General features: G+C 43.9%; 1 protein-coding gene across 1 annotated transcript; it reads right to left on the bottom strand.

Annotated features, from left to right (window-relative positions):
* Positions 1 to 453: 453 nt before the first annotated feature.
* Positions 454 to 26,586, bottom strand: LOC135549918 (phosphatidylinositol 4-kinase beta-like). The gene is made up of 12 exons (XM_064980308.1): positions 26,162 to 26,586; positions 14,725 to 15,998; positions 5,925 to 6,152; positions 5,442 to 5,675; positions 5,216 to 5,325; positions 5,014 to 5,118; positions 4,619 to 4,742; positions 4,398 to 4,511; positions 4,011 to 4,162; positions 3,606 to 3,738; positions 3,252 to 3,372; positions 454 to 3,115 (listed from the first exon to the last, which is right to left on the bottom strand). Exons 1-12 carry the CDS (start codon positions 26,220 to 26,222, stop codon positions 2,934 to 2,936), a joined length of 2,838 nt encoding a protein of 945 aa, XP_064836380.1. The 5' UTR covers positions 26,223 to 26,586; the 3' UTR covers positions 454 to 2,933.
* Positions 26,587 to 27,538: the final 952 nt, after the last annotated feature.

The raw sequence follows: 27,538 nt of genomic DNA, 5'->3' as shown, positions 1-27,538 counted from the left end.
CTTCAAATCAGTAGACGAAGGGGAGAAGACAGGTTAAAGAAGTATTACGCTTTAAGACATGGATTGTGTGTGATTGGGCAAGAAAAGTACCTTTGAACGGGTTATAGTAGGGGACAGACTCACCGGTTTGAGTGTCAACTGCAATGCTGCTGGTTTCTCACTAACAGTCCCCGTGTGGATCAAGAATGGTCCAAGGATACCCAGCCAACTTGATACAACTGTGGGAAGCATTGGAGTCAACATGGGCCAGCATCCCTGTGGAACGCTTTCAACACCGTGTTGAGGCTGTTGTGAGGGCAACGCAATATTAAAGGTGTTCCTCATGTTTAGTATACTCAGTGTCTCTCATTTAATGAATTTTGGATAAATGTGCAGAGTGGAATGTCATTTAATTGGGAAACTAGAAATCTACTGCAACAAATTACTAGTCTGAATATGTAATTATCACACGTTAAAAAAAAATGATTTATTGAATGAGTCATGCATTTAGTCTCAACCACAAATGAAAAGTTAAACAATCAGGAAGCTTAAGTGTTATGATGTAAAGTGGACAATTGCTTCCCCTGTACATTAAATGTCTTTAGTATCAAGGACAAAGGCACTCCATATCAACCATAGTTAATTACTGGAAAAAATGCTTTGCTTGGTGTGGACCAATTCTGTATAAAACCCATGTCTCTTTCAGGAGGGCACAATGTTCAGAACTTAGAAGGCAAAAAAACATTCATATAGAGCAGACATCACTTTCTATTTGAAAACAAGTGATCTATACAATACATTACTATCTGGAGCAGTCTGAAAATCATTCTGCACTGAATTTAGCCCTTGGCCTCAGTGTCATCTGAATGGACAAGCATGTATCTGGTGTGACGCTGGACAAGGACAAAATTCTGCTTCTCAATGGGGAGACATCAAAATCAACACAAAGGTTTGACGGACAGCACCCGCTCCAGCAAAGATAAAATGCACTTTATAGAATAAGGTTAGGGTTGGAATTAATGAAGGGAAAAGCAATGCAGTAGTAGTGTTTAGAGAAGTGTAAGCAGGAGTGTTAAACTTCTGATAAAAGCACTTCCTGGGTACATGACCTGCATGCCCTTGTCCCAACTGTTGCATTGATAAAAGTTGTACCTCTCGTACATCAAGGCATCGGTTCGCTCAGGAATGGCTGCATGAGAGAAAAGTTGTCACTTTTGCTACACACAAAAGTCCCCCCCACCAACGACTCAGCTTTCACACATGAGACATGAGCAGGTAATATAAGTTATAGGCTATCCAAGCATGAAGCTCTTGAAACCACTCTCTTCAATACTGAATACATGTGTGTTTGAGACCACAAGGGGAAAAAAAAAAAGTTTAGTAGAGTATAATAAAAAAATTCACATGAAGGAAGTTGACTTGTGATAGTGAGCGCATACTGTTCAAAAAGGAGAAATAAAACAGACCAAGACAAACGGACAGGAATGAGAAATCAATCCCATTATTTACATAATCTGCTCAAGGACAACCCTCGCTCTAGATTGGCCTGAGTTATTCACAGGAATGCATCTGAGCCAACCAGAGAGGAAAGTGTTGAGCATCCTTTAAATATGCAACCTAAGTTAACAAAACATACAATAATAATGCATTAATAAATCACATTTCGTTAAAGATTAGTGGAACATCAATGTTGAGTGTTTGCATAAATTTAACCACAGGTAGCCATTTTGGTTCAACATAACTCAAGTGCATGAGGCTCATCACTATGCTAGCGTTCCTTCAAGTATGGTGGTTTAAAGAGTGAAACAAGAAAAGCAAAGTTCTACATGATGCATGTTGGTATAAACACAGTCGGCATATTAAATGGTAAAACATTCTGCCCTTTCCTGATAGTCTGTGATGCTTGGTGCTTATTCAGTAAGGACAAGAGTCCCTGGAGAACTGAGACAAAGAACTTTCTATTTCATGGTATTTCTATCTATCTATAAACACTAAATGTGTTACAGATGTGCTCTAGTGAACAAGCCCCAGTTGTCCAAAACCCAGATTGAAATGAAACTGCACCTGTTATCAAGGATGGGAACAAAAACACATACAACCAGCAGCTTTGCTGCATATGCTTGGACCCCTAATAAGAGATGAGTTGGTCCTAGTTCACAACTTTCCAGTTTAAACATTGTTCAAAATGCATTAAACCTTGGATTAAGGAGTTGTCTTCCCTGACAGATAACACTCATACACCAATGGTTTTTATAGTCCTTTTTTCCCCCCCTCTCTTCGGGCTGGCTCATTCTTGATAACCATAGGAATTTTCAGAGAACAAAGAAAATGTCCATTAGAAAACCTCCGCAAATGATATGTCTTGTGCTTTCTTTGTCGTTACACAGTGGCTTCTCAAAGTCCATTTTGCTCTAAGAACAAAAATAAGTCAATATATTCAATATGCACTGCTTTGTGACGCTCTTGCACAATTGTCCCACAGTTATTCGTCTTTCATCCAATCTGATAAAATTCTTGGCTCCTCTGAATATAGACCACTCCCTCTCCAGTGTTGCCCCTCCCCCTTTTCAATGAAGTACCTCCTCTGATATGGATACTTAATCCTTTTCGTGTGTGTGATTTGAACTGTGCGTTATGCCTCGTTTTAGAACAGTCAATGCGCTAAAAGTCCTATGGATAGGAGTACAAGAGTGAGAGAAGGTTCGGACTCCCCCCTCCACAAGGCCAAAACAAGGAGGGGGAAAACAGAGGTCCGTCTAAGACAAAGAACATACATAGTTCGCAAACAGGACCTTGTTGCACTTGTCTATACAAGAGTCCATTTCCCTAAATGTGCTGCTATGGCAAGCACACATGCGTGAGTCCATATGCACAGGTTACCACCATCTTTATATGCATGTTAGCTTGCTCGCACATGTGGTTGTCCCATGTGGTAGAGTTTGGCGTGGAACTGTTCACATGATGCCGTTGGTGAAGTACTGGAAGCCGTCGTAAAGCTTGGTGGTGATGGAGCGCATGGAGCCATCCACCATCTGCTCCACCAGCACCTGTAGCTGCTCCTCCGTCAGGCTCATGTGGAAACGCTCCTTCAGGTGGCGGATGGTGCTGGAGCCATGGAAGCAGGGCAGGTGAGAGCCTGGTGGGGTGGGGGACCCAGGGAGAGGGAGTCAGAGGAGTTGCAATACCAAGACCACAGAGAAAGATAGATCATGTTTATGGAAAACCAACACAACGCACTGCTCATGCTAATATACGGTTTTAGCTAACAGTACCTTGCTGCATGATCTCCACTATTTGGACCACTTTCTCCATGTGTTTGCGAGCAGCTATCAGGCCCTGGAGCATTAGCACCTTGTAGTAGTTGAACATGTCTCCATCCAGGCCTCCCATCACCTGAGAGAGAACCACAGACAAGAGTTTAGTCTTTACACATACAAAACCAACAGGTTATGCAGGCTACTGCAGCTAACCAGCAAACTCATCGCTAATAGAGTCTTTGAACACTGACAAATGTATTTACGCAGATTGTTAGGAAGCTAGTTGTATGATCAATTCCACAGTGTTTTCCAGTTTACACTTTTATATGACAATGCAATTTTGCATGCAGTAGGATTTATTTGACTCACATCCACAAATTCACTGGTGAGCTTAAAAGCAGAGGTCTCAAAGCCCAGGTTCCTGGGAGAGCTGGACAGGATGAAGCCAAAGTCAATGTGGATGATGTGGCCCTCCGAGTCTAGGAGGATGTTTCCATTGTGTCTGGAAAAATGGAGATAAGGGATAGGGGGACTGAATAAACAGTTTAGGAATACAGGAGAGGGTGGGATGTGGTAGTTGAGATCAGACCACAAAAACAGTTTACACAGGCAGCCCAATTCTGACACTTCTGCCTAATTATTGGGAAAAGATCAGAATTGTGCAGCCTGTGTAAACGCAGCCAAACAGGCTCAAAGACAAAGGAAGAGGGGAAATGGAACATGAGTAATAGAACTAGTGAAACTGAAGAGGGTTGAGAAGGGACGGCTGCCCACCTGTCTTTAACCTGCAGCAGGTAGCAGATGAGACTGTAGCCGGCGCAGCTCTCCACAAAGTTGCGCTGGGCGGTGAGGAAGGCCTCGTTGGTGTAACTGCCATGCTCCTGCAGGAAGTAATCCAGCAGAGACAGCTGGCTCTGCTTCCTCACCTGGAGCACAGAGATAGCATTTTGCATAAAATAGCAACAGACCCAATAGTCCATTAGAAAAAGCTACCGACACGAAATTCCAGTGTGTGATGAAACCGTTACTAATATTACCAAAATCTTTCATCCCAAGAGGAACTGGACTACAAAGCTAAACAACTCGGCCTGAAGTTATCGTTAGGCAACTTTGTCATGAGATCAAGTGCCCAATTGGGTCCATTTAATTTTCTCTGCTCACCTGGTGCAGAGACACAGCGTTCAGCACAGGCTCAATCATCCCGCTGTCTGATGACATCACCAGGATCTTATAGGGCTTGATCCACAGGGGGACGCGCTCCTGCTCCCAGATGGACTGGAGAGGAAAGAGGAGAAGTGGAGCGAATTAGTGAGTGAACACTAATAATACTACCACAGAGGACCTTTCTGTGCAATGGGACTCTACTGTGGAGAGTCAAGTACCTGTAGCTGGCTGAGCACCTGGAAGGCCAGTAGCTCTTGCCTCAGGTCGTCCCCACACTTCACGATGACTGACAGCAGCCGCCAGTTTGGCAGGTGACCGTAAGGGGAGCCCTCCCTTATCCGCCTGAAGGATAGAGAGAGGAAGGAAATAGTAAGGACACAGCAAATGACTTGACAATGCATTGTTCTTCGCTGAACTAAGGGTGGTGCACAATTGGCCCAGTGTCGTCCAGGATAGGCCGTCATGGTAAATAAGAATGTTTTAACTGACTTGCCTAGTTAAATTAAGGTTAAATAAAAAAGTGGGATAGACATGCATCCTCAGTGGGGATTGTGTATGCCCACCAACTTTCTGTATCTTCTAGTAATTCCATTTCTATGTACCAATCACCCACCTGACTTTCTCCTTCCAGGGCTCCTTGAGCGCCACAGCGGACGGGTCCTCTGGATCTTTCCGGAACGTTGTGGGGGTGTGGGCCAGGTTCTCTGACAGACGTCGCCTAAGACAAAAGAAACATGTGGTTGTAAAACTATAACAAGAATGTCTTAAAGAGAAACAAGCTAGCAGAGAAATTCTGTCTGACAGTGACACTATACCTGATGTCGCCGGCGGCGATGAAGACAGGCTCCTTGCTCTCCGTGCTGGTGATGCTGTCCACAGAGAACTGGGAAATGTTGTCACTGCTACTGGTGTGGCCTTCTGGGAGCTGGAACCATAGGACCCCAGGGTTAAAGTACATTCAAATCTGATTCACTCCCTCCTTCCCTTACAGCCTAGTCAACAAAATGTTACTTGAAGAAGTCACATTGTGCCACACGGTACCTCCACTTCCAGCTCGCCAATGTCATCCACGGACCAGGCCTCATCGTCGTTGTCGTAGTTGGGCACAGTGGAGAAGCTGCCGGCGCGCTGCTCGGCTGTGATGCCAATGCACTCCGGGAGCAGGTTGTCCGCAGAGCGGGCACTGCGGATGCGCGTCTCTGGGATGCGCAGGGGAATGCCGGATGTCTCGAACCTCTCGCACTCCAGCACCTCCACGTAGATGATGTATGGGGCCTGAGAGGAAGGGGAGAAAGAAGAGGTCAGAAGGCATACTTAAGGACTGGAGTTCTAGACCTATTTTTCCAAGACACATTTAAGCAGGAAGTTCCATTGACAAAGAGCATTGGGGCCCACTCCATTTACACTCAAGGCTCCTCAGGAAATTAATAATAACAAAAACTAACTATTAGGTCTTCTGGTCAACTTGTTTTTGGAGCCTGTAGTGTGTGTGTACCTCATATATATTACAACAAGTCGCCTCACCTTGTCTTTGGAGTTGAGCACCACGGCCTGTGTGTGGGGCATGCGCACCACGTGGTGGTCGAAGGCTGCAGTGGGCAGCCAGACGCGGGCGGGCAGCTTGTGGTTGAGCTGTGACAGCTCTGAGATGAGCTGCCAGGTCTTCTGCTCCTTGGTGGGCAGTGTGGCCAGCTGCTTTCCGATGCTTATCAGAGACTTGATGAATTCCCTCTGCGGCGTCAGGCGCAGCGGCTACAGAGGAGGAGGAGAGTTAGAATCTCGATCAAGACCGATGTCTTTTTGTGTTCTGAAGAAATGTACAATGAATTACAGCAAATAACAAGTGGCACAACTTTCAGGTCCTTTCTTGAATGACTACAAAAACCAAATTAAAAGGCTGAGAAAGGAGGGAGGAAGATGGGTATGATGGGAATTGAATTGAGGATGTTTTAGGAGCGGAATCAGAAGAGAACCAGGGGAGGTATAAGACTAAGAATGCTTGGGCACAGGGAGAAGGAAGCAAATCAATTCTGTCAAACCATTGCAGTACCACAATAGTTAAAATGATAGAGTTGAGCGACACACAGATACCTTGGGCCTTGGAGATGTTTAGTCAACTTATGGTGTCCAATATTCATATCTAAAGTATGAACAATATTCAATACCATTATAATTAGGTAAAAGGAAGTTATTTCTTCTACAGTCGACCATTCTGGCTACTTTGGAATGAGAACCTTATGATTGAGATGTTACCATTTAAAAACGTACGTTTTAATGGAAACAATGAAACAAGCTCCAAGTAGGCAGTTAACATTGTTAAAATACTTAAGAAAAAAAAGGTAGACTCAATGAAATTTGTTGCCACGAGCAGCACTGCAGATATTGAGATGAGCGAGATACAAGACTTTGCGCTCACACAGTCGCACTGCTACAGCACGGTAGCCAGGTGACCAAAACAACGAAGATGTTGAGCCTCGCGCTTCAATACTCCTCGTTGTTGCGGAAATTCACCCACAATGCAGTTTACTTTCTGCATCTACATCATACCGCTGAGTCTACCTTTAATACCAGGTAGGACCATTTTTGCAACATGAACTACTGCCAGTGGCATGATTGTGGCTTAGGACTACCATGTAAAATGTGTAAACATTGTGTCAGCATTGCATGTGACACAGGATCAAGGACAACAACCACACGAGCCACTGCCAGTTCACCCCGCTATCCACCAGAAGGCGAGGTCAGTACAGGTGCAGCAAAGCTGGGACCGAGAGACTGAAAAACAGCTTCTATCTCAAGGCCAGAAGACTGTTAAACAGCCATCACTAACAGAGTGGCTGCTGCCAACATACAGACTCAAATCTTCAATAAATGTTTACATACCCTACATTACTCATCTCATATGTATATACTGTATTCTTTACCATCTACTGCATCTTGCCAAAGGCCATTGCTCATCCATATATGTACATACTCTTAATCATCCCTTTACATTTGTGTGTGTGTGTGTGTATAGAAGGTAGTCATTGTGAATTTGTTAGATATTACTGCACTGTTGGAACTAGACGCATAAGCATTTCGCTACACTTGCATTAACATCTGCATGTGACCAATAAAATTGGATTTCAATTTGGAGCTTTCCATTCAAACATGTTCCCATACTAACCTTTCATTTAGTACAGGTTACTCCAGGTGTCTTTACATTTAGCCGAGTCTCCCGATTCCAAAAATCCCAGGAGTATTTATAAAAAAACATGACGCAAGTTATCTGATTACAGAGCGAAAACGCAAGGGGTTAGAGACCATCGAACCACATGCCAATGTCCATATTAGTATCCTACAGAGAAATCATGCCCAATGCATACATTTGTTTTTAGTTGGTGTGGGCATTGAAACAGCGCCTTAACGGTGGTATTGACATACATAGGTTAGGCCTTGGGCTGTATTACCGCCACACCGGCAGTCACGGGTCATGACCGCAGTTAAATTCCATGACCGTTGGGAATGGTAATCCCAATCCAAAACTGCACAAATGAATGGCACTGATGGATTGCCTACCAAACTTGCTAATGACCCGGAACTCAGCACTATTGTCCCTCTAAATCACTCTAAACACATCATGATTGAATTTGCAATAATCTAAATGAGGACAAATAGTGACTGGAGTTAAAAGTTCCCGTTATGGACCAGACCCAATATGCATATTTTTAAATCATCTTCCCGAAAAGACAACTAGTTCGAGCAGAGTGAGGGAAGCAGCAGAAAAGACAATTGTTTTGCTACTTTATTCAACCGGAGCCATAGAGACAGAAGCTGTAGGCTGTTAGTGAGTGGAGAAAGTTTGGTCGGTGTGTGTGTGTGTGTGTGTGTGTGTGAGAACATGTGAGTAAGACACGGGAGGCTCGGAGCACTATGAGCCTAGAGGCACAGGAGGTAGAGACCGCAACCCCTTAACTTCTTGATAGTTATTTATCCTCCCATCCAATTACACAGTACCTATCTTGACTGCATCAAACCCAGAGAAGCAAGCTAACTAGGCTAATTGAGGCTAGCCATAAAATTAAACACGCTTTTCACCGTCCTACAGTTAGCCTACATATAACTCCACTCCGATTATAGCGTAAATAGCAGCATACCGGTTGGCTTTCGGTCGTGGTCACCCTTCTCTCATTTCCCCTTTAATTCCATCTTCCATTGATTAGATCTCCCCCTCTTACAAATCATCAAGATACAGAGCTGCATCCCATTTTGAATTTTAAGACACTCCCAGGTTTATAGGCCTATCACAACTAAATAATGGATTTTATTGTGATGGCTATATAAAATGTATTAGACTTTTTAAAATCTAGATGTCCCAAAAAGGCACACTAAACATGCTTATGTTAAAAAGGTCAATTACCGTGAGAACGGCAGGCATTTGCATGACTATTAACGCCTGACAGCCCTCATGACCGCCACAGCCCTAGTTAGGCATATTCATAAGCACTGATTTTCCAGAATGAGGAACCCGTATTTCATAGGATTTCCTTGGTATTGTTGTGTTGACAGGCAAACCAAGCAGCTTCCTTTGCGTTCTACTTTTGTAGTCAAATGTCAAAATGCCTTTCCTATGAAGATGTGTATTTTTCTGGATCATGACCAAAACGGCAGACTGCCTGAACATTATTTCCAGTGGACAGGATGTCCTGTTGAGGAAGGGTCCCTGAGTGTTCCTGGGACCCGATTCCCCTATTCAAACCAATCAACTGTTCTAAACAGAAAAATAACTAAACTGATTCTGGACCAGTGCTTAACGAGGCGAAATTATTTGTTTTACAAACAAATAAAGTGGCTGGGTAATACTTCCCTAAATTAAATTCATAGATTTGAAAAGGTTGAGTGGATACCTGCTCTATCATAGAGTCGAGATTAGGCCTGGCTTGCAGTCAGCGTTCTAATTCATCCCAAAGGTGTTCGATGGGGTTGAGGTCAGGGCTCTGTGCAGGCCAGTCAAGTTCTTCCACACCGATTGACAATTTTGTATGAACCTCACTTTGTGCATGGGAGCATTGACATGATGAAACAGGAAAATAGCCTTTCCCCAAACTGTTGCCACAAAGTTGGAAGCACAGAATTGTCTAGAATGTCGTTGTATCCTGTAGCATTAATATTTCCCTTCACCAGAACTAAGGGGCCTAGCCTGAATCATGAAAAACAGCCCCAGACCATTATTCCACCTCCACCAAACTTTACAGTCAGCACTATGCATTTGGGCAGGTAGTGTCACCTGGCATCCGCCAAACCCAGATTCGTCCGTCTGACTGCCAGATGGTGGTTAGCCTAGTGGTTAGAGCGTTGGGCCAGTAAACGAAAGGATCAAATCCCAGAGCTGACAGGGTACAAATCTGTTGTGTTGCCCCTGAACGAGGCAGTTAACCCGCTGTCCTCCGGTAGGCCGTCATTGTAAATAAGAATTTGTTCTTAACTGACTTGCATAGTAAAAAAAAAAAGTGAAGTGTAATTCATCACTCCAGCGAACGCGTTTCCAATGGCGATGAGCTTTACACCACTCCAGCCGACGCTTGGCATCGCGATCTTAGGCTTGTTTGCGGCTGCTCTGCCATGGAAACCCATTTTATGAAGCGCCCGACAAATTATTGTGCTGACGTTCCAAACTGTATCTGGAAGCAACTCGGTAGCGAGTGCTGCAAGAGAGGACATACTATTTGCTACGCACTTCAGCACCCGCCACTTCTGTTCTGTGAGCTTGTGGCGCCTACCACTTCGCGGCGCACCCGTTGTTGCTCCTAGATATCTCTACTTCACAATAACAGCGCTTACAATTGACCAGGAGCAGCTCTAGCAGGGCAGAAATTTGACCAACTGACTTGTTGGAAAGATGACCTATGACGGTGCCATGTTGAAAGTCGCTGAGCTCAGTAAGGCCATTCTAATGCCAATGTTTCCCTATGGAGATTGCATGGCTGTGTGCCCGATTATACTTTTGGTGCTTAATGATACAAAAATAGGTTGAGCTACTCGTGTCGCCCTCTTGTGATGCATTTCAGGAGTCTAGCCAAAATGAGCAATTAGCTGCGCCCCCAATAGACATGTAACCAAAGTACACGTTGCTGATGACAACTACATTGGGGATAGAGTTGACAGGGAGACAGAGCCCGAGGCTTGGGTTACCTGCAGAACGCAACAAGGTGTGGCAGAAATACATTGTCTGTGCATATACGTCAGCAGTAGAGCACATGTCCTTTGCACCTGCAGTCCAGGTGATTTTTGTAACACGTTGCCCAGTTTTTAACACGATATTCTAAGGGTGGAGCTAATCTGGTAACAGATAGCTCCTCTGTACTAGCCTGTCTGATAAGGAAGTCAGTCTAAAGACTTACAACTGATTTCACAGCAATCAAATCAATGTTGAGGCATTTGCCTTCCACCGAATGTCTTGATGTCCAAGTCAACAACGTAGGGCTCGACATTAACACTTGTTCCGAACGGATAAGTAAAACATTTATATAAACACATACAAAACCAGTCAAAAGTTTTAGAACACCTACTCATTCAAGGGTTTTTATTTGTAATATTTTCTACATTGTAGAATAATAGCAAAGACAAAACTAGGAATTAACACATGGAATCATGTAGTAACTAAAAACAATAAGTATTAAACAAATCAAAATATATTTTATATTTGAGATTCTTCAAATAGCCACCCTTTGCACTGATGGCAACTTTGCACACTCTTGCCATTCTCTCAACCAGCTTCATGAGGAAGTCACCTGGAATGCATTTCAATTAACAGGTGTGCCTTGTTAAAAGTTTATTTGTGGAATTTCTTTCCTTCTTAATGTGTTTGAGCCAATCCGTTGTGTTGTGACAAGGTAGGGGTGGTACACAGAAGATAGCCCTATTTGGTAAAATACCAAGTTCATATTATCGCAAGAACCGCTCAAATAAGCAAAGAGAAACGAGTCCATCATTACTGTAAGAAATGAAGGTCAGTCAATACAGATCATGAACTTTGAAAGTTTCTTAAATTGCAGTCACAAAAACCCATCAAGCTCTATAATGAAACTGGCTCTCATGAGGGCCGCCACAGGAAAGGAAGACCCAGAGTTACCTCTGCTGCAGAGGATAAGTTCATTAGATTTACCAGCCTAAGAAATTGCAGCCCAAATAAATGCTTCACGGAGTTCAAGTAACAGACACATCAAGACTTCAGAGGAGACTGCGTGAAGCAGGCCTTCATGGTCAAATTGCTGCAAAGAAACCACTACTAAAAGGACAGCAAGAAGGAAAAAAACTTGCTTGGGCTAAGAAACCAAATGTTTATTTTTGGTTCCAAACCCGGTGTCTTTGTGAGACGCGGTGTGGGTGAACGGATGATCTCCGCATGTGTATTTCCACAGTGAAGCATGGAGGAGGTGGTGTGATGGTGCTTTGCTGGTGACACTGATTTATTTAGAATTCAAGGCACACTTAACCAGAATGTATACCATAGCATTCTGCAGCGATACGCCATCCCATCTAGTTTGGTCTTAGTGGGACTATCATTTGTTTTTGAACAGGACAATGACCCAACACACCTCCAGGCAGTGTAAGGGCTATTTGACCAAGAAGGAGAGTGATGGAGTGCTGCATCAGATGACCTGTCCTCCACAATCCCCCAACCAAATTGAGATGGTTTGGGATGAGTCAGACCGTAGAGTGAAAGAAAAGCAGCCAACAAGGGCTAAGTATGTGGGAACTCCTTCAAGACTGTTGGAAAAGCATTCCAGGTGAAGCTGGTTGAGAGAATGCCAAGTGTGCAAAGCTGCAATCAAGGCAAAGGGTGGCTATTTGAATAATTTCAAATATAAGATACATTTTGATTTGTTTAACACTTTTTTGGTTACTACATTATTCCATATGTGTTATTTCATAGTTGATGTCGTCACTATTATTTCTACAATATAGAAAACAGTAAAAATAAAGAAAACCCTTGAATGAGTAGGTGTTCTAAAACTTTTGACCGGTAGTGTATGTTTACATTGAAACCCACTCTGGGGAAAAAGGGAGCCATCTGAATCCAGCAGTGCCCCAGCCCAGTGGCTGTTGCCAAGACAACACGAGGGGGCAGGAAGAGGGAAGTAGTGAGGCAGAGAAGGCATGCTGGGCACTGACAGCTGGGCCCAGACTGTAAACAAAAGGGCCGTTATGCAACACACAACCCAACCTGCACTGTGGGGGCGGTCCCACTCACATTACAGTGCGGCTCAAAATGGTGGACATATTTCACAGCATTCTTCTTCACTGTGATTGGTGCCTCTTGGTTTTTCCTCACTATTGCTATCCAGCCAGAGGCCAAGTAAAAAGATCAAAACAAAATTAGTCAGTTATTAGGCAAATAACCAGGACCAGCAAGATGGCGAGTGAAGCCTTAGCAATAAGGACTATCAGTACAGTATTTATTATTACAAAGCTAAATGGACTGCTTGCCATCCAACTAGTGATCACTAGTTTCTAAACAGAGGCGCAAACAGCGAGACTTCCCGTAACGCTTGCGAAGCAGACTCTGCAGACCAGACCGGGGTTTGGCAAGTCAATGGGAGAAGTGACAAATCTAAACTTTGTTGTTAATTTTTTTTTTATCCAAAAACAGATTCGAGCCAAGCTTAAGTAGCAGAAACTGTAATTACTACAACCTCGAAAGTGACACGTTTTTATTTCCAACAAAACCAACTTCATATCAAAAGGAGTGCCTTTGATTTGACAGCATGCGCAACCTTTAGGTCCTGTGCAGAAACACATTGGGTCTTCGCTAGCTAACGTTGCCATTACATCACCTACTAGATATTTCTATTGGATCACCTACTAGGTATTTCTATAGGTATTTCTATTAGTGATCGGGTATTTCTATTGGAGAAGCAGTTTCTACCCATCTTTGCTAATAAATCCTAAAGAGCAAAGTCGATTAAATGAAGCGCCCTCGAACTCCTTTGGGCTGTTGGTTGCCTTCTGTGGATTGTTATTGTGCCCTACAGGGATCACTGGCCACAACGTCAGCAGGGAGGTTTGATGCAGGCTGAAGTGGGGAAGGGAGGGAAGGAAAAGAGAGAGGGAGAGTGAAAGAGGATATTAGCTGAGAGAGGGATTGGTAGAGGATATTAAAAAGGATGACAAAAACAGAGAGGTGGGAGGGGAAACATTGGTAGTAGCGAGATAATGCATAACGCAGCAAGATGTCTTGGAGTCCACTTGCCCAGAAAGTCTCTTTTTTTTTTAAGGCGTGTAACTGTGAGGACAGTAAAATATATCAAGGAGGGGAGAGGGACCATCACTCTGCTCTGGTTCAGGACATTGTCCCATCTAAAACTACCCCATTTTATTTATCATAAAAATAACTGATCCCTGATGAGAGAGAGGACTGGCAGAAGGCTGCAAGCCAGAGAAACAGTGAGACTGAAAGAAAGGCCAGACAAGGGGAATCACACACACACTCTCCATCATTCTTTCCCTGTGCACTCAAAGCAATCATAGGGAAACTAGTCTGAAAGTGTCTCTTCCAACCAAGAGGCATGGCTTTTATACGATTTACCACAAGGACTATATCACTCGTCAACACTGACAAATCCTGCCAACACACAAAGATGCTCACAAAAGCATCTGCTAAAACAATCCAATGTCTGCAATGATAGAAAGTGACCCATTTTTTCACCATCTCTCCATTCAAGAGGGACCCACCCTCAACCTCACTCTGACACCAGCTGCAGAGCAATCTGGCTGAGAAGTCCAACCAAAATGGACAGGGAGGAGACTGCACGCCCAAAACAATAGGGAGGGAACTCTGGAGATGTGGGACAGATGCTACCTAACCAACCCCTTTATTAGTTAGGCTGAGGGTAGTCTGGCTAGACCATACGAAAGAGCTGGAATAGAGCTCCTCAAGGTCCAACACTTGTAATCCCGGGCTCCCAGAGAATGTTCAATTTTGACAGAACAGTTTTTCCATATGGAAGAGGCCGCACCTGCGAATAATAAAAGTATTGCTGGCACAGCACAATCCAGAATGGTTGAACCAAGTTTCCCCACAGTGTTATGTAGGACAACTACTTACTACTGACACAGATGGAGAAAAATTTGGGATTCAGGGTAGGGGTTCAGATTCCTCAACTAAAATCCACAGGGTTTACTGTGCTTTATCATACATAGGGATTATAAAAAGAGAGAACATGTATGCAACAGGCCTACTGTTAAAAGACATGATTAAAAACAAAACATAAAGACATTCTATACTCAACAACTGACACCACTCTCCCGTCCCTCTCAGCATGGCAAAATATGTTAAGGCACTCACCTCATCGTAGCCGCTTTCCACCTTGGGGTTGCTGGCTGTTCTCTTGAGGCTAGTCCCCAGGCTCGTGCAATGCGTGGCGTCTGACTTGGACCGCTGGTGTGTCCGCTTGGAAGGCGAGAGGTAGGCATCGGCGGGGTTGATTTGGCTGTCGGGGGCCAGGGACGGCTTCATGGTGTGCCGCTGGTGATGGTGAATGCGGGCACCGACCCGCAGGCCAGGCCTGGCATCCGCAGCACCCACACCTTTAAAAGCTGCATGGGGCTTTAGTTCATCTGAGAGGATTAGCTTGCGCAGCTTGGTGCCGCGAGAGTGGCGCTGGGTAGAGATGTGCATGTCGGAGGAGTAGGCGCCGAGCAGCCATGCCGTCTGCAGGGAGAAGGAAATGCTCTGGCGGCAGCGGTGCACCACATAGGGTCGGATGGCGTCGCCCATATCCTCGTCCATGTGGACGTACATGTTGAGCAGCTGGGGCAGGTGGAAGTCCACGTCTTCGTCTGAGAAGCTGAAGAGGCGATTGCCAATGTAGGCCTGGACACCGGGCTCTTTGGACTTGTACAGGTAGGACATGGCCATGGAGACGTCGAAGAGCTTAGATTCAAAGAGCCGCAAAAGCAAGGACTGCTTGGCCGCCGCAGAGGACTGGTCGCCATTCTGTTGTTGCGACTGAGGGCATGTCTGCGTAATTTGTCGGGGAGGGTCATGCTTTTCTTCTTCCTCCTCCTCCTCTTTAATCAAACCAGTGTCACAAGGCTGTTGTGACGGAGGGCATTTCTGCGTTATTTGTTGAGGAGAATAACATCGTTCTTCCTCTTTAGTGGAATCCGTGTTGCAAGGCTCCATGTATATGGTCTCTTTGGGCAGCCGCCATTGTGGGCTGCACTTTTGCAACAACTCCGGCTCTTCCTCAACCTTCAGGAGTTTAACCTTCTGCAGGACCTCCTGGCAAGCCTTCAAGGCCACTTCGGGATTGATGACCAGGTCCAGCACCACAGCGTCCTCAGATATGATGTCCAGAGGAGGGCTGCAGCCCCGCATGCCATCGCTGTCGCTGCTGCTGCAGCCACTGGGGCTGGAGCTTCTGGGACTGGAAGACGACTGGTGCTGGTTGGGGCAGTCCGAGGAGCAGTCTGAACAGGAGAACGAGGAAGAAGAGGATCCAGGTGAAGAAGGGCAGGAAAATGTGGAGGTGGAGGACAGTGAGGGGCTGAGGTAAAGTGCCTCGATCTGGGCAGGGGAGAGAGATACTTCCATGTCAGCCATGGCGGCAGTCAAATCTGGAAGAAGGAGAGATGAGTCAGTGAACCAAGAGACCAGTGTACAAACAGGGGGGAAAAAATGACATCACATAGATTTGTTAAGTTATGCTTTGGGCTTGCTCTTGAAGTCATAAATACATTTTATCATTTTACTGAACGAGTCAGTTTTTCGCCATTTGAAAAATGTTCATTATCTGGAATATAAAATGGGTGCCTTTCTCCATGACCAAGTATACTGAACAAACATATTTTAAAAAATGCAACATGTAAAGTGTTGGTCCCTTGTATCACGAGCTGAAACAAAATATCAGAGAAATGTTCAATACGCACAAAAGCTTATTTCTCACATTTCTGTTAGTGAGCATTTCTCCTATGCCAAGGTAATCCAGCCACCTAACAGGCATGGCATATCAAGAATCTGATTAACAGAACAATTATTACACAGGGGCACCTTTTACTGGGGACAATAAATAGGCCACCAAATATTTTAGCAATTTTGTCACACAACACCACAGATGTTTCAAGTTGAGGGAGCATGCAATTGGATATTCCGGCAGTCAGCATGCCACCAGCATGCCAGATAATTTAATGTTCCTTTCTCTACCTTAAGCCGCCTCCAACATAGTTTGAGAATTTGGCAGTATGTCCAACCGGCCTCACAACCGCAGACCACATGTAACCACGCCAGCCCAGGACCTCCACATCTGGCTTCTTCACCTGCGGGATTGTCTGAGACCAACCACCCAGACAGGTGATGAACCCGTGGGTTTGCACAACCAAAGAATTCCTGAACCAACTGTCAGAAACCATATCAGGGAAACTCATCTGCATACTTGTCATCCTCACCAGGGTCTTGACATGACTGCAGTTTGTCATCATAACCGACTTCAGTGGGCAAACGCTCCGCTTCTACAGCCACTGGCACGCTGGAGAAGTGCGCTCTTCACGGATGAATCCTGGTTTCAACTGTTTGTTTTATTTAACTAGGCAAGTCAGTGAACAACAAATTCGTATTTACAATGACGGCCTACCCCGGTCAAACCTGGACGATGCTGGGCCAATTGTACGCCACCCTGTGTGACTACCAATCACAGCCGGAAGTGATACAGCCTGGATTCGAACCAGGTACTGTAGTTACACCTCTTGCACTGAGATGCAGTTCCTTAAACAGCTGTGTCACTTTGAAGACTCTCAGACTAACTGTACCAGGCAGATGGCAAACAGCGTGTATGGCGTTGTGTTGGCGAGCGGTTTGCTGATGTCAACATTGTGAACCGAGTGCCCCATGGTGGCGGTGGGGTTATGGTATGTGCAGGCATAAGCTACGGATAACGAATGTAACAGTATAACTTTCGTCCGTCCCCAAACCAGGGACCCTCTGCACACGTCAACAACTGACACACATGAAGCATCGTTACCCATCGCTCCACAAAAGCCATGGCCCTTGCAGAACAAGGGGTACAACTACTTCAGGTCTCAGAGCGAGTGACATCACCCAATTGAAACGCTATTAGCGCACACCACTGCTAACTAGCTAGCCATTTCACATCGGTTACACGAACACAACTGCATTTTAAGATCCTGAGACCCATTGTCGTGCCATTCATCCGCCGCCATCAACTCATGTTTCAGCATGATAACGCATGGCACCTGATCAACTATGTGAATGAGATGTTGCGCCGCATGAGACAAATGGTGGGCATACAAAGCACTGACTGGTTCTGATCCACTCCCCTACCTTTTTAAAAGGTACAGTGGGGCAAAAAAGTATTTAGTCAGCCACCAAATGTGCAAGTTCTCCCACTTAAAAAATGAGGCCTGCAATTTTCATCATAGGTACACTTCAACTATGACAGACAAAATGAAAAAAAACAAAAAACAATCAGGATCAGAAAAAAAGGATTTAATGAATTTGCAAATTATGGTGTTAAATAAGTATTTGGTCAATAACAAAAGTTCCTCAATACTTTGTCATTGCCAACACAGGGTATATAACAGAGGTCAAACGTTTCTGTAAGTCTTCACAAGGTTCTCACACACTGTTGCTGGTATTTTGGCCCATTCCTCCATGCAGATCTCCTCTAGAGCAGTGATGGTTTGGGGCTGTTGCTGGGCAACACGGACTTTCAACTCCCTCCAAAGATTTTCTATGGGGTTGAGATCTGGAGACTGGCTAGGCCACCTCAGGACCTTGAAATGCTTCTTACAAAGCCACTCCTTTGTTGCACGGGCGGTGTGTTTGGGATCATTGTCATGCTGAAAGACCCAGCCACGTTTCATCTTCAATGCCCTTGCTGATGGAGGTTTTCACTCAAAATCTCATGATACATGGCCCCAATTCATTATTTTCTTTACACAGATCAGTCATCCTGATCCCTTTGCAGAAAAACAGCCCCAAAGCATGATGTTTCCACCCCCATGCTTCACAGTAGGTATGGTGTTCTTTGGATGCAACTCAGCATTCTTTATCCTCCAAACACGACGAGTTGTGTTTTTACCAAAAAGTTATATTTTGGTTTCATCTGACCATATGACATTCTATCAATCTTCTTCTGGATCATCCAAATACTCTCTAGCAAACTTCAGACGGGCCTGGACATGTACTGGCTTAAGCAGGGGGACACATCTGGCATTGCAGGATTTGAGTCCCTGGCGGCGTAGTGTGTTACTGATGGTAGGCTTTGTTACTTTGGTACCAGCTCTCTGCAGGTCATTCACTAGGTCCCCCCGTGTGGTTCTAGGATTTTTGCTCACCGTTCTTGTGATCATTTTGACCCCACGGGGTGAGATCTTGCGTGGAGCCCCAGATCGAGGGAGATTATCAGTGGTCTTGTATGTCTTCCATTTCCTAATAATTGCTCCCACAGTTTATTTCTTCAAACCAAGCTGCTTACCTATTGCAGATTCAGTCTTCCCAGCCTGGTGCAGGTCTACAATTTGGTGTCCTTTGACAGCTCTTTGGTCTTGGCCATAGTGGAGTTTGGAGTGTAACTGTTTGAGGTTGTGGACAGGTGTCTTTTATACTGATAACAAGTTCAAACAGGTGCCATTAATACAGGTAACGACTGGAGGACAGAGGAGCCTCTTAAAGAAGAAGTTACAGGTCTGTGAGAGCCAGAAATCTTGCTTGTTTGTAGGTGACCAAATACTTATTGCAAATAAATTCATTACAAATCCTACAATGTGATTTTCTGGATTTTTTTTCTAAATTTGTCTGTCATAGTTGAAGTATACCTATGATAAAAATTACAGGCCAATCATCTTTTTAAGTGGGAGAACTTGCACAATTGGTGGCTGACTAAATACTTTTTTGCCCCACTGTATCTGTGACCAACAGATGCATATCTGTATTCCCAGTCATGTGACATCCATAGATCAGGGCCTAATGGATGTATTTGTAACTCAGTAAAATCTTTGAAATTGTTGCATGTTGCATTTATATTTTTGTTCATTGTATCAATCTAGTTCAGTACATTTACCAAAATCAATTCACAAAGCATGCAGTTCCAATCAGCATAAGATCTACTGGGTCACAAGGTCAGAGTCTTCCAGACATCTGGGATCACACTCATGCTATAACCAAGTCCAAATCCATGACAAACAGCACTCTACACAGCTGCACGGCCAAGGTTTCCCAGAATGGGTCTGAGCCAATGAATCAAAAGCCTCACAGATGTGCTTGAGGCCCTTTCCAAATCCCGGGGGAACGGAAAGGATAAGAGCATTACGCAACCAGGCAGATTCACCTCATTTCTTGAAGGGGAGAGGATGGTACTTATGTGACAGTGTCCATGACAGCATTTCCAGTCAAAATGTCTGGGAAAGTAAGCTCAAGATTTCACATTCATTGTGTGTCCATCATTCATAAATAGAAATGTCAGGAGAACAAAATGCTAGTCATTTTCAGCAAACAGGGAGATTGGCACTTTTCATAAAATCTCTGCTAAAGCTAGGGTTTTGCCTTAAAATACTATTATGTAGTATTTAATAGGAATTCAAGGGGGGGCTAAACGATGGAGGCTAAAACCAGGCCTTTTTTGGATGGATTTCTGGATGGATAGATTTCTATAATGAGAATTTGGCAAAAAATGTCAAATGTATTCAAAATAAGACACTGTGCCATAAACTAGGCATCAGTCTTCAGAATTATAGTGGTTTGTTGCAAATACATAATGGTATTCTAACAGAATTTGCTACTGCCATTGTTAAAACTGGTTTAATGAGAATCACCCGCATGCGTGTCATTCAACAGGTTTCAGCATGCAGTCAGGTAGAGGGCTGGAAACTGTGTGCAAATGTCACCTATTTATAAACACAGGTCTGACCAATAACAGTGAAAAAGATGATAAATCACTTATTTTATCTGTACCTTCAAAGTTTGACACTTATAACCGACTGAAAGTGGACCTATGGCTTCCACGTCATCCCCCTTTGCTGCTATTACAGCTTCCACTCTTCTAGGAAAACTTTCCACTACATGTTGGAACATTGGAAGCAAGTCCCCACAGCATTCAGCCACAGGAGCATTGTATGGACCTCCCTTTGTATACAGGGGCATTGTTATGCTGAAACAAGAAAAGGGCCTTCTCCAAAGTTGGAAGTACAGAATTGACTAGAAGGTCATTATATGCTATAGCGTTAAGATTGTTTTTCATGATTTGGGCTAGGTCCCTTAGTTCCAGTGAAGGGCAGACCCAGACCATTATTCCTCCTCCACCAAAGTTTAGTTGGCACTATGCAGTTGGGGAGGTAGCGTTCTCAAAGCATCCGCCAAACCCAGATTAGTCCGTCCGACTGCCAGATGGTGACGTGTAAATTCATCAGTTCAGAGAACACGTTGACACTGCTCCAGAGTCCAATGGCAGTGAGCTTTACACCACGCTTGGCATTGTATAGGCTGATCTTAGGCTTGTGTGTGCCTGCTCGGCCATGGAAACCAATTTCATGAAGCTCCAGCCGAGCAGTTCTTGTGCTGACGTTGCTTCCAGAGGCAGTTTGAAACTCGATAGTGAGTGTTGCAACTGAGGACAGATAAATTGTTATGCACTACGCACTTCAGCACTCAGTGGTCCCGTTCCGTGAGTTTATGTGGCCTACCACTTTGCGGCTGAGCCGTTGTTTCTCCTAGACGTTTCCATGTCACAATAACAGCACTTACAGTTGACCGGGGCAGCTCTAGCAGGGCAGAAATTTGACAAACCTTTTGTTGGAAAGGTGGTATCCTATGACAGCGCCACGTTGAATGTCACTGAGCTCTTCAGTAAGGCCATTCTATTGCAAATGTTTGTCTAGGGAGATTGCATGGCTGTGTACTCAATTGTTTACGTCAGTCAGCAACGGGTGTGGTTGAAATAGCCAAATCTACTCATTTGAAGGGGTGTCCACACACACAATGTTGTGTAGAGGTTGTTCTCTCCAGCGATGTCTGTCCAAAGGTCCCATCCGTCCCTGGTCCCGTCCGTTCCTGCAGTTGCAGAGAATCAGAGGGCACTGATACGCCACAGCTAAGCTGAACAGTTTGTGGCATACACATTGCCATTCCAGCCTCAACTTTGAAAGAACACAAGTAATCTACTTCCCTCTCAATGCCTGCGTTTTAACACTTGGCCTACATGTTAAGCACAGACCACAATACAATATTCTGACACTTATTTCAGGTCCCAAGAACACATTGTGCTATTAGCCTAAGCCTGTTCTTATTACTACAGCTTTAGAGTCAAAATGTATAAGCTAGGCCAAGCCTAATTAATTCAGCCAACCAATGTTGTTTTAGAAGCCGATCTGAGATTAGCACACAATGGAGATTGACTTTCCCATGCCTATAGGCCTAGAGTATCAATTAACAGTGACACGTGCCCAAAGCTCTGATTTGGTACTGATAAGATTACACATTGACCTCCAATGACATTCCCACAAATGTTACTACAGCACTTTAAAAAAAAGTATTGCTCAGAGATATGGATAGACCTGCCTAATAGTGTTTCACCGACTTTACAAGCTGTAACCTAGGACACGACTCATTCTTGTGGGACGTGCTTGATGTTCCGATTTCATGAGTGATGTGCCAGTTGGCACCATCAGAAATTCTTTATGCGGAATTCCTGGAAATATTTACAGCAATTAAAAAATATATATTTTAAAAAGTGCACTTCGACAAGTGAAGGCCATGCGAGGCTCTCTGGTTGTAATGGTTGCACACTCGGCCAACTGTATAATACAGCACAGATGCGACACGGTCATGATTAAACAAGCATTATGAAATAATGGAGCCCATGCCGGCTCCTCCAGGCAGTGTATGGGACGATGGCTTCCAGATGTGGGGTTTGGAGGATGTAAGAGTGGGCGTCTGCCTCCACACAGCTGCTGCACTCTGCAGGAAATTGGTCTGCTGCGCCACAGAGCAAGTCAAATACAGTACAGGCAAGAGAGCCTCCAACAAGAAGAGAGCATCAACAAGTGTGGGTGTGAGCATGTCAGAGGCAGTGAGAAAGTTATTTACCAAACCAAAGGTTTGAGGCAGATTTGCACTTGATAATTATGAGGACTCATGCTGGCACCTCTGTTTCTCATTTAAGGAAAGTATTACAACTGCCAACTGGGCTGGAGATATTTGCAGGTAAATGTAGGCCAAACCATGGCAGTAAACCACTTGGCCTTCAAGTCTATAAATGTAGCCCTTTAATGTGTTATGCACAAATAGTCAGTGTGCCAGCCTGAATGGCCTTTATTGTGGTTGGGTGGTTAAGGCTGGAGTGAAATGCAGGGTGTTCACTGTTACCAATCTCACTCCAAACACCAACAACATCTGACCTAGTTGGCCTGACCAACCTGCGATGTAGCAGGAGGAGCCCATCTGCTGTCCTTCCCTCCTGAATGCCAACCCTCAGTTATCGGGAATCTAAAGTTGTACACTGGCTGAAGACAGAATTTCATCACCCCTTAAACAGCATGTAAAAACTTGTTGGAAAACGACCATTCCACTGACCCCGTAACATACAAAAGCTTGTGTGAAAAAAGAAAATGAGTGTGACAGGTGGGCCTGTGTATCTCAGTTGGTAGAGCATGGTGCTTGCAATGTCAGGGTCGTGGGTTCAATTCCCGTGGGGGACCCGTATGAAAACTTATGCACTCACTACTTAGTAAGTTGCTATGGATAAGAGGATCTGCTAAATTACTCAAATGTAGGAGAAATAGAATTTCAGACTGTATTTACTATCTTTAATTCGTTTTCATGTTTAATTTATATAGTGTGGACACTGGACAGTCAAAATAACAGGAAGGGCAGTTAGTGGGGTGGAATATCAAGCGCACAAAGCCCTACATCTCTCATGTCCCTGTTTATTATTTAATGAGGTAGTGGCACACTGGCACACCCAGGCAGAAAACACTGATTGGGGTCTCGCTTGCGCTCCGAAACCGTGACCAGGAGGATCAGTTACTTCAGTCTTTCCATCACAGCACAGATGGTAAAGTTTCTCTGCTATAGCAGGGGAGTGAGTAATCTGGCACCGGTTCAAATCATGATCTCTCACACATTAGGACTTCACCAAGAAAATCCCCTGGCTATTAGAAGACCTACATTGAATAAACTGAATGATATTACATGCCATTTTAGAGTGAGAATGTGTGGTTGTGTCGTCAATCAATCAACAAAAACCCTCCAACACACATCTCCAGTAGGCAGCTTGTCCATATAGGTCTAGCCTAGTAAGATTTTATTCAATAGAAGAGAGCAACCAAACAGGAAGAGAACTGGCTGGCTTATTCTTTTAAATTACTCTTCCATGTCCATATGCAGGTAGACAGCACTTCCTGATACTAACTGTCCTTTTTTGTATTGGTCGTGTGTTTTTGCTCTATTACATTGTTATTGATCACTGCATTGTTCGGTTTAGAGTTTACAAGAACGGTATTTCACTCTACTTGTGCATGTGACATTAAAACTTGTGCTCTTGAAATTCAGTGTTCGATTGAACAGAGATGGGCAGGTAGGTATACAATGCCTGAACTAAAATGTCACATTGTCACCAGCTAATACAAGTAATGTTTGCAGTGAACTTGGTCTATCTTGTCTTGGTCGGATATCACGTTCATCGCTCATGGAGCAGTACTTACACACCGCTCCAGCGTTCCACCACTCCGCAAAAAAAAAAACGTTCCTAGAGCAAATGGAGAAAAAATAACTGCCGCTCCATTCATTAAAAAAAAGAAATCACAATTTACCCAACACCCATCTAGTTGTGTGACTACCTGGACATACCATTTGGTTTTTAAATAATGAAACCAAACTTTTTGATTTGAATGAAAATTATTTTAATAAATATGAAAGGGTGAATGTAAAAAGCAGTCATTTCAAATAGGCTACATGTCGTATTAAAAAGCATATAAACACTAAATTGGTTAGGAGCCAGGAAGCCCAAGAAGGGACGAAAATGAATTATTATTTAAGCTATTTTCTTCAGTGTCGTTGCATTAACTATTTTGAAACACAAGTTAGGCCTGGCTCATGCGATGGTGCCAGCAGGCCAGCAGCGGAGAATATCCTGTCCACCTTCTTGCCAGGTGAGCAGAGAAAGAGAGCTATACATACACGTTTTGTTTAGGCAAAATAACCTAAACAAAACAGAAAGCGGGAATATGCCATGGCTATTGGGCCAAAATAAATGTATAGATAATATAACAAAAATGAAGTAAACTTTTAAGAGATCTGATTTTTTGTTTATAAATACTTTGATACAATGACACACTTAGGCATCTACCCACCTAATTTATTTATTTTAGCATGTGCAAGTAGCAAGTACACCATCATGCTTTCGGGATATGTGCATGTTCTGATCCCACAATGATTGTTTCGTTGTGGACACTACATCACTGCTCTCCATCTTGGTCCTTATCTTTGTAAGTCACCTTGATTTTGGACCTGTGTGTTTCATCAGTTTCTTTCTGAAAATATTTAATGAACTCCATGACGAGTAGCTTGAGCAAGGGGCTATAGCAGTATACAAGCAGACTACAAATGCATGCTACCCGGGCATGCCCTGAAGTGAGCGCTACTGGAACGAAATCGGAGTGGGCGAGAGTCGTTGGTCCAGGCTTTGGAAATCTCGCCCAGCGCTCCAGTCAAATGGGGCACGCTCCGTTCACATACTCTGGTTGGTATTGCAAATGCTTGGTGCACTGTAAGATAAACCACCTGAAAGTGAATCAGTTTGCTTGGACATGACCAAGGGAACAAAGCGCATTATTCTATATTCTTCAGTTACAAATGACCAGGCAAATAATCAATTTACCTAACTAGGAGGAATGACGACGTCTCCATGAAACTGATAGAGGGGTCAATTCTCGAGCGTTAATGATGGACAGTGGTGTGACGTCTCGTCCTGGGCAAAGTGTCAAGAGGCACGTGCAGTTAAAAACAGTGCACTAAGGTAACCATCCGTCATGTTAAGACTCCTAAACCGGCATTATATATTTTACAAAATGTTTAAAGTACATAGACGATAGCTAACTGGTTACGCTTTACAGTCAGTTGTTGGCTATAGCCAGAAAGGAATAGGCGAAACCAATCAACTATAATATTTCCTATGGAGATTTAATTTAGGCAATAATCTGGTTTACTAGCTATCAAGGCGTGCCACAACGCCATCGTCATTAGTCACAGTAGCTAATGTTACCTATCAAACAATCAATCCACGTCACTGTCCAATGCACACCTGAGCACGACGAGCGTCCTATCTGTATTCAATGCCCCGTCTCCGTCGCACATACATTGTTCGGCTAATGTTCACAGAAGGCCAGTTCAACAATCTCACATTATCCGGATTTTATGGAACTAACGTTAGCTAGCTGCGTGAGAGAACCAGGCTAGCCGCCCCCATAGCCCAGCGCTTCTGCTAACTAGCTACCACTTAAAATATCCCGAACGTTATAAATAGTAGGCTAGATTCTTCAAAATCACTGGCTTCAACCTCCCGTCGTAAAAAAAAGACAAATCCATTCATATTGCTAAACTCAAAAAGAGCAAATAAAGGCTTGCTTCTCTGACTGATTTGCTCGCTAACGTTACTGCGTCGCCCAGGAAGAGAAAATTCTTTTCTAAACAGACCAGCTGGAGCAACAAATATTAGTTGTTGAAACACTAACGTTGGGTAAGTAAATTAAATACATTAAAACAAACTTACCTTCTTGACAAACAATGTCGATTTTAGGGTCTCGATCAATCCATTTGATTTGTAATTCCATTTGGAACGACTCTAGCTCCCCAGCTCGAATCTCATTCTAATGCTGCGCAAATTCCGAAAGAAATGCCTTCCTCCAGCTGACGGATCCGCCTCAAAATATTTAAAAGAACTGTTGACGCCAGCGTTATCACATCAATGGGCAGAGAATCTGAGCGAACACATCCCTTGGCATGAAACCAACGTTTGATGCGTCATTGGTCCTGTTCAGTACCAAAGTCATACATACATAAACACAAATGATGGTTTATGGTTTCTACTTTACATTGTGTGATTTGAAAAGAAAATCTCAGAATAACCAATGTTGGAAATAAATAACATTGGAATATCGACTTGCTATGTCACAACTTTCTCCAAGACTCAACCTAGAATAAAATCACGAGTCTTTGGAATCTTCCCAAATGAGTTGTGTGACTTCTCTCTGCGTATCAGGAAGATTTTATATTTGTCTTGTGCACTCACTGCGTTAATTTGCATATGTCCATGGCAGTGGAGTCTGGTGGGAGGAGCTATAGGAGGATGTGCTCATATTTGCATTAACTAATTTTTTGTATGTGGCAGTGGAGGCTGGTGGGGGGAGCTATAGGAGGATGTGCTCATTGTAATGGAAGGATTGGAATATATGGAACCGTATCAAACACATCAAAGATATGGAAACCACAATTTTTATTCAGTTCCACTAATATAATTCCAGCCATTACAAAAAGCCTGTCCTCCTATACCTCTTCCCACCAGCCTCCACTGGTCTGTGCATAGTATGCCACCCGGTGGCCAATGTGGGAAGAGACACCAGTCCTTGGCCTGAACCCTCATTTCCCTTTTACTCCACTGTGGTACAGTAAAATCACTGGTACCAGTACAACGGGTGAATTTCTGTAAATTGGTTGATCATTGGGACCAGAAAGGGCATTATGGTACACTACCCAAACTACAAGGAAATGAATAGACAATACATAACATACCTTTCATAATTCAGGGCTGCAATTCTGAAAAACCTTTGGCAGAAAAAACAACAACATTTTGGGACCCTTAGCCACTGTGGCCAGGCAGAGCAAACTTCAATTCAATCATTGATTTACCTCTTGACTGAATTTGATTCATATGACTGTAGAATCTCCTTACATCTGGTCTGGAAGAGCTTAATATGGGTTCCGAGATTAGGAAGAGCTCAAAGCGAAGGCCTCTTGAACATGAATTATACGTACCCATTAATTATTGGAAGAATATAGCTTCCCACTGGGCACAGACGTCAAATCAACGTCTATTCCACGTTGGTTCAACGTAATTTAAATGAAGTGGAAACAGCATTGATTCAACCAA

Source organism: Oncorhynchus masou, chromosome 12 (genome assembly GCF_036934945.1).
Source record: "Oncorhynchus masou masou isolate Uvic2021 chromosome 12, UVic_Omas_1.1, whole genome shotgun sequence".
In the NCBI taxonomy this organism is placed as follows: Eukaryota; Metazoa; Chordata; class Actinopteri; order Salmoniformes; family Salmonidae; genus Oncorhynchus; species Oncorhynchus masou.
The sequence above is the reverse complement of the archived record's forward strand: the minus strand, read 5'-3'. Positions and strand labels throughout refer to the sequence as shown.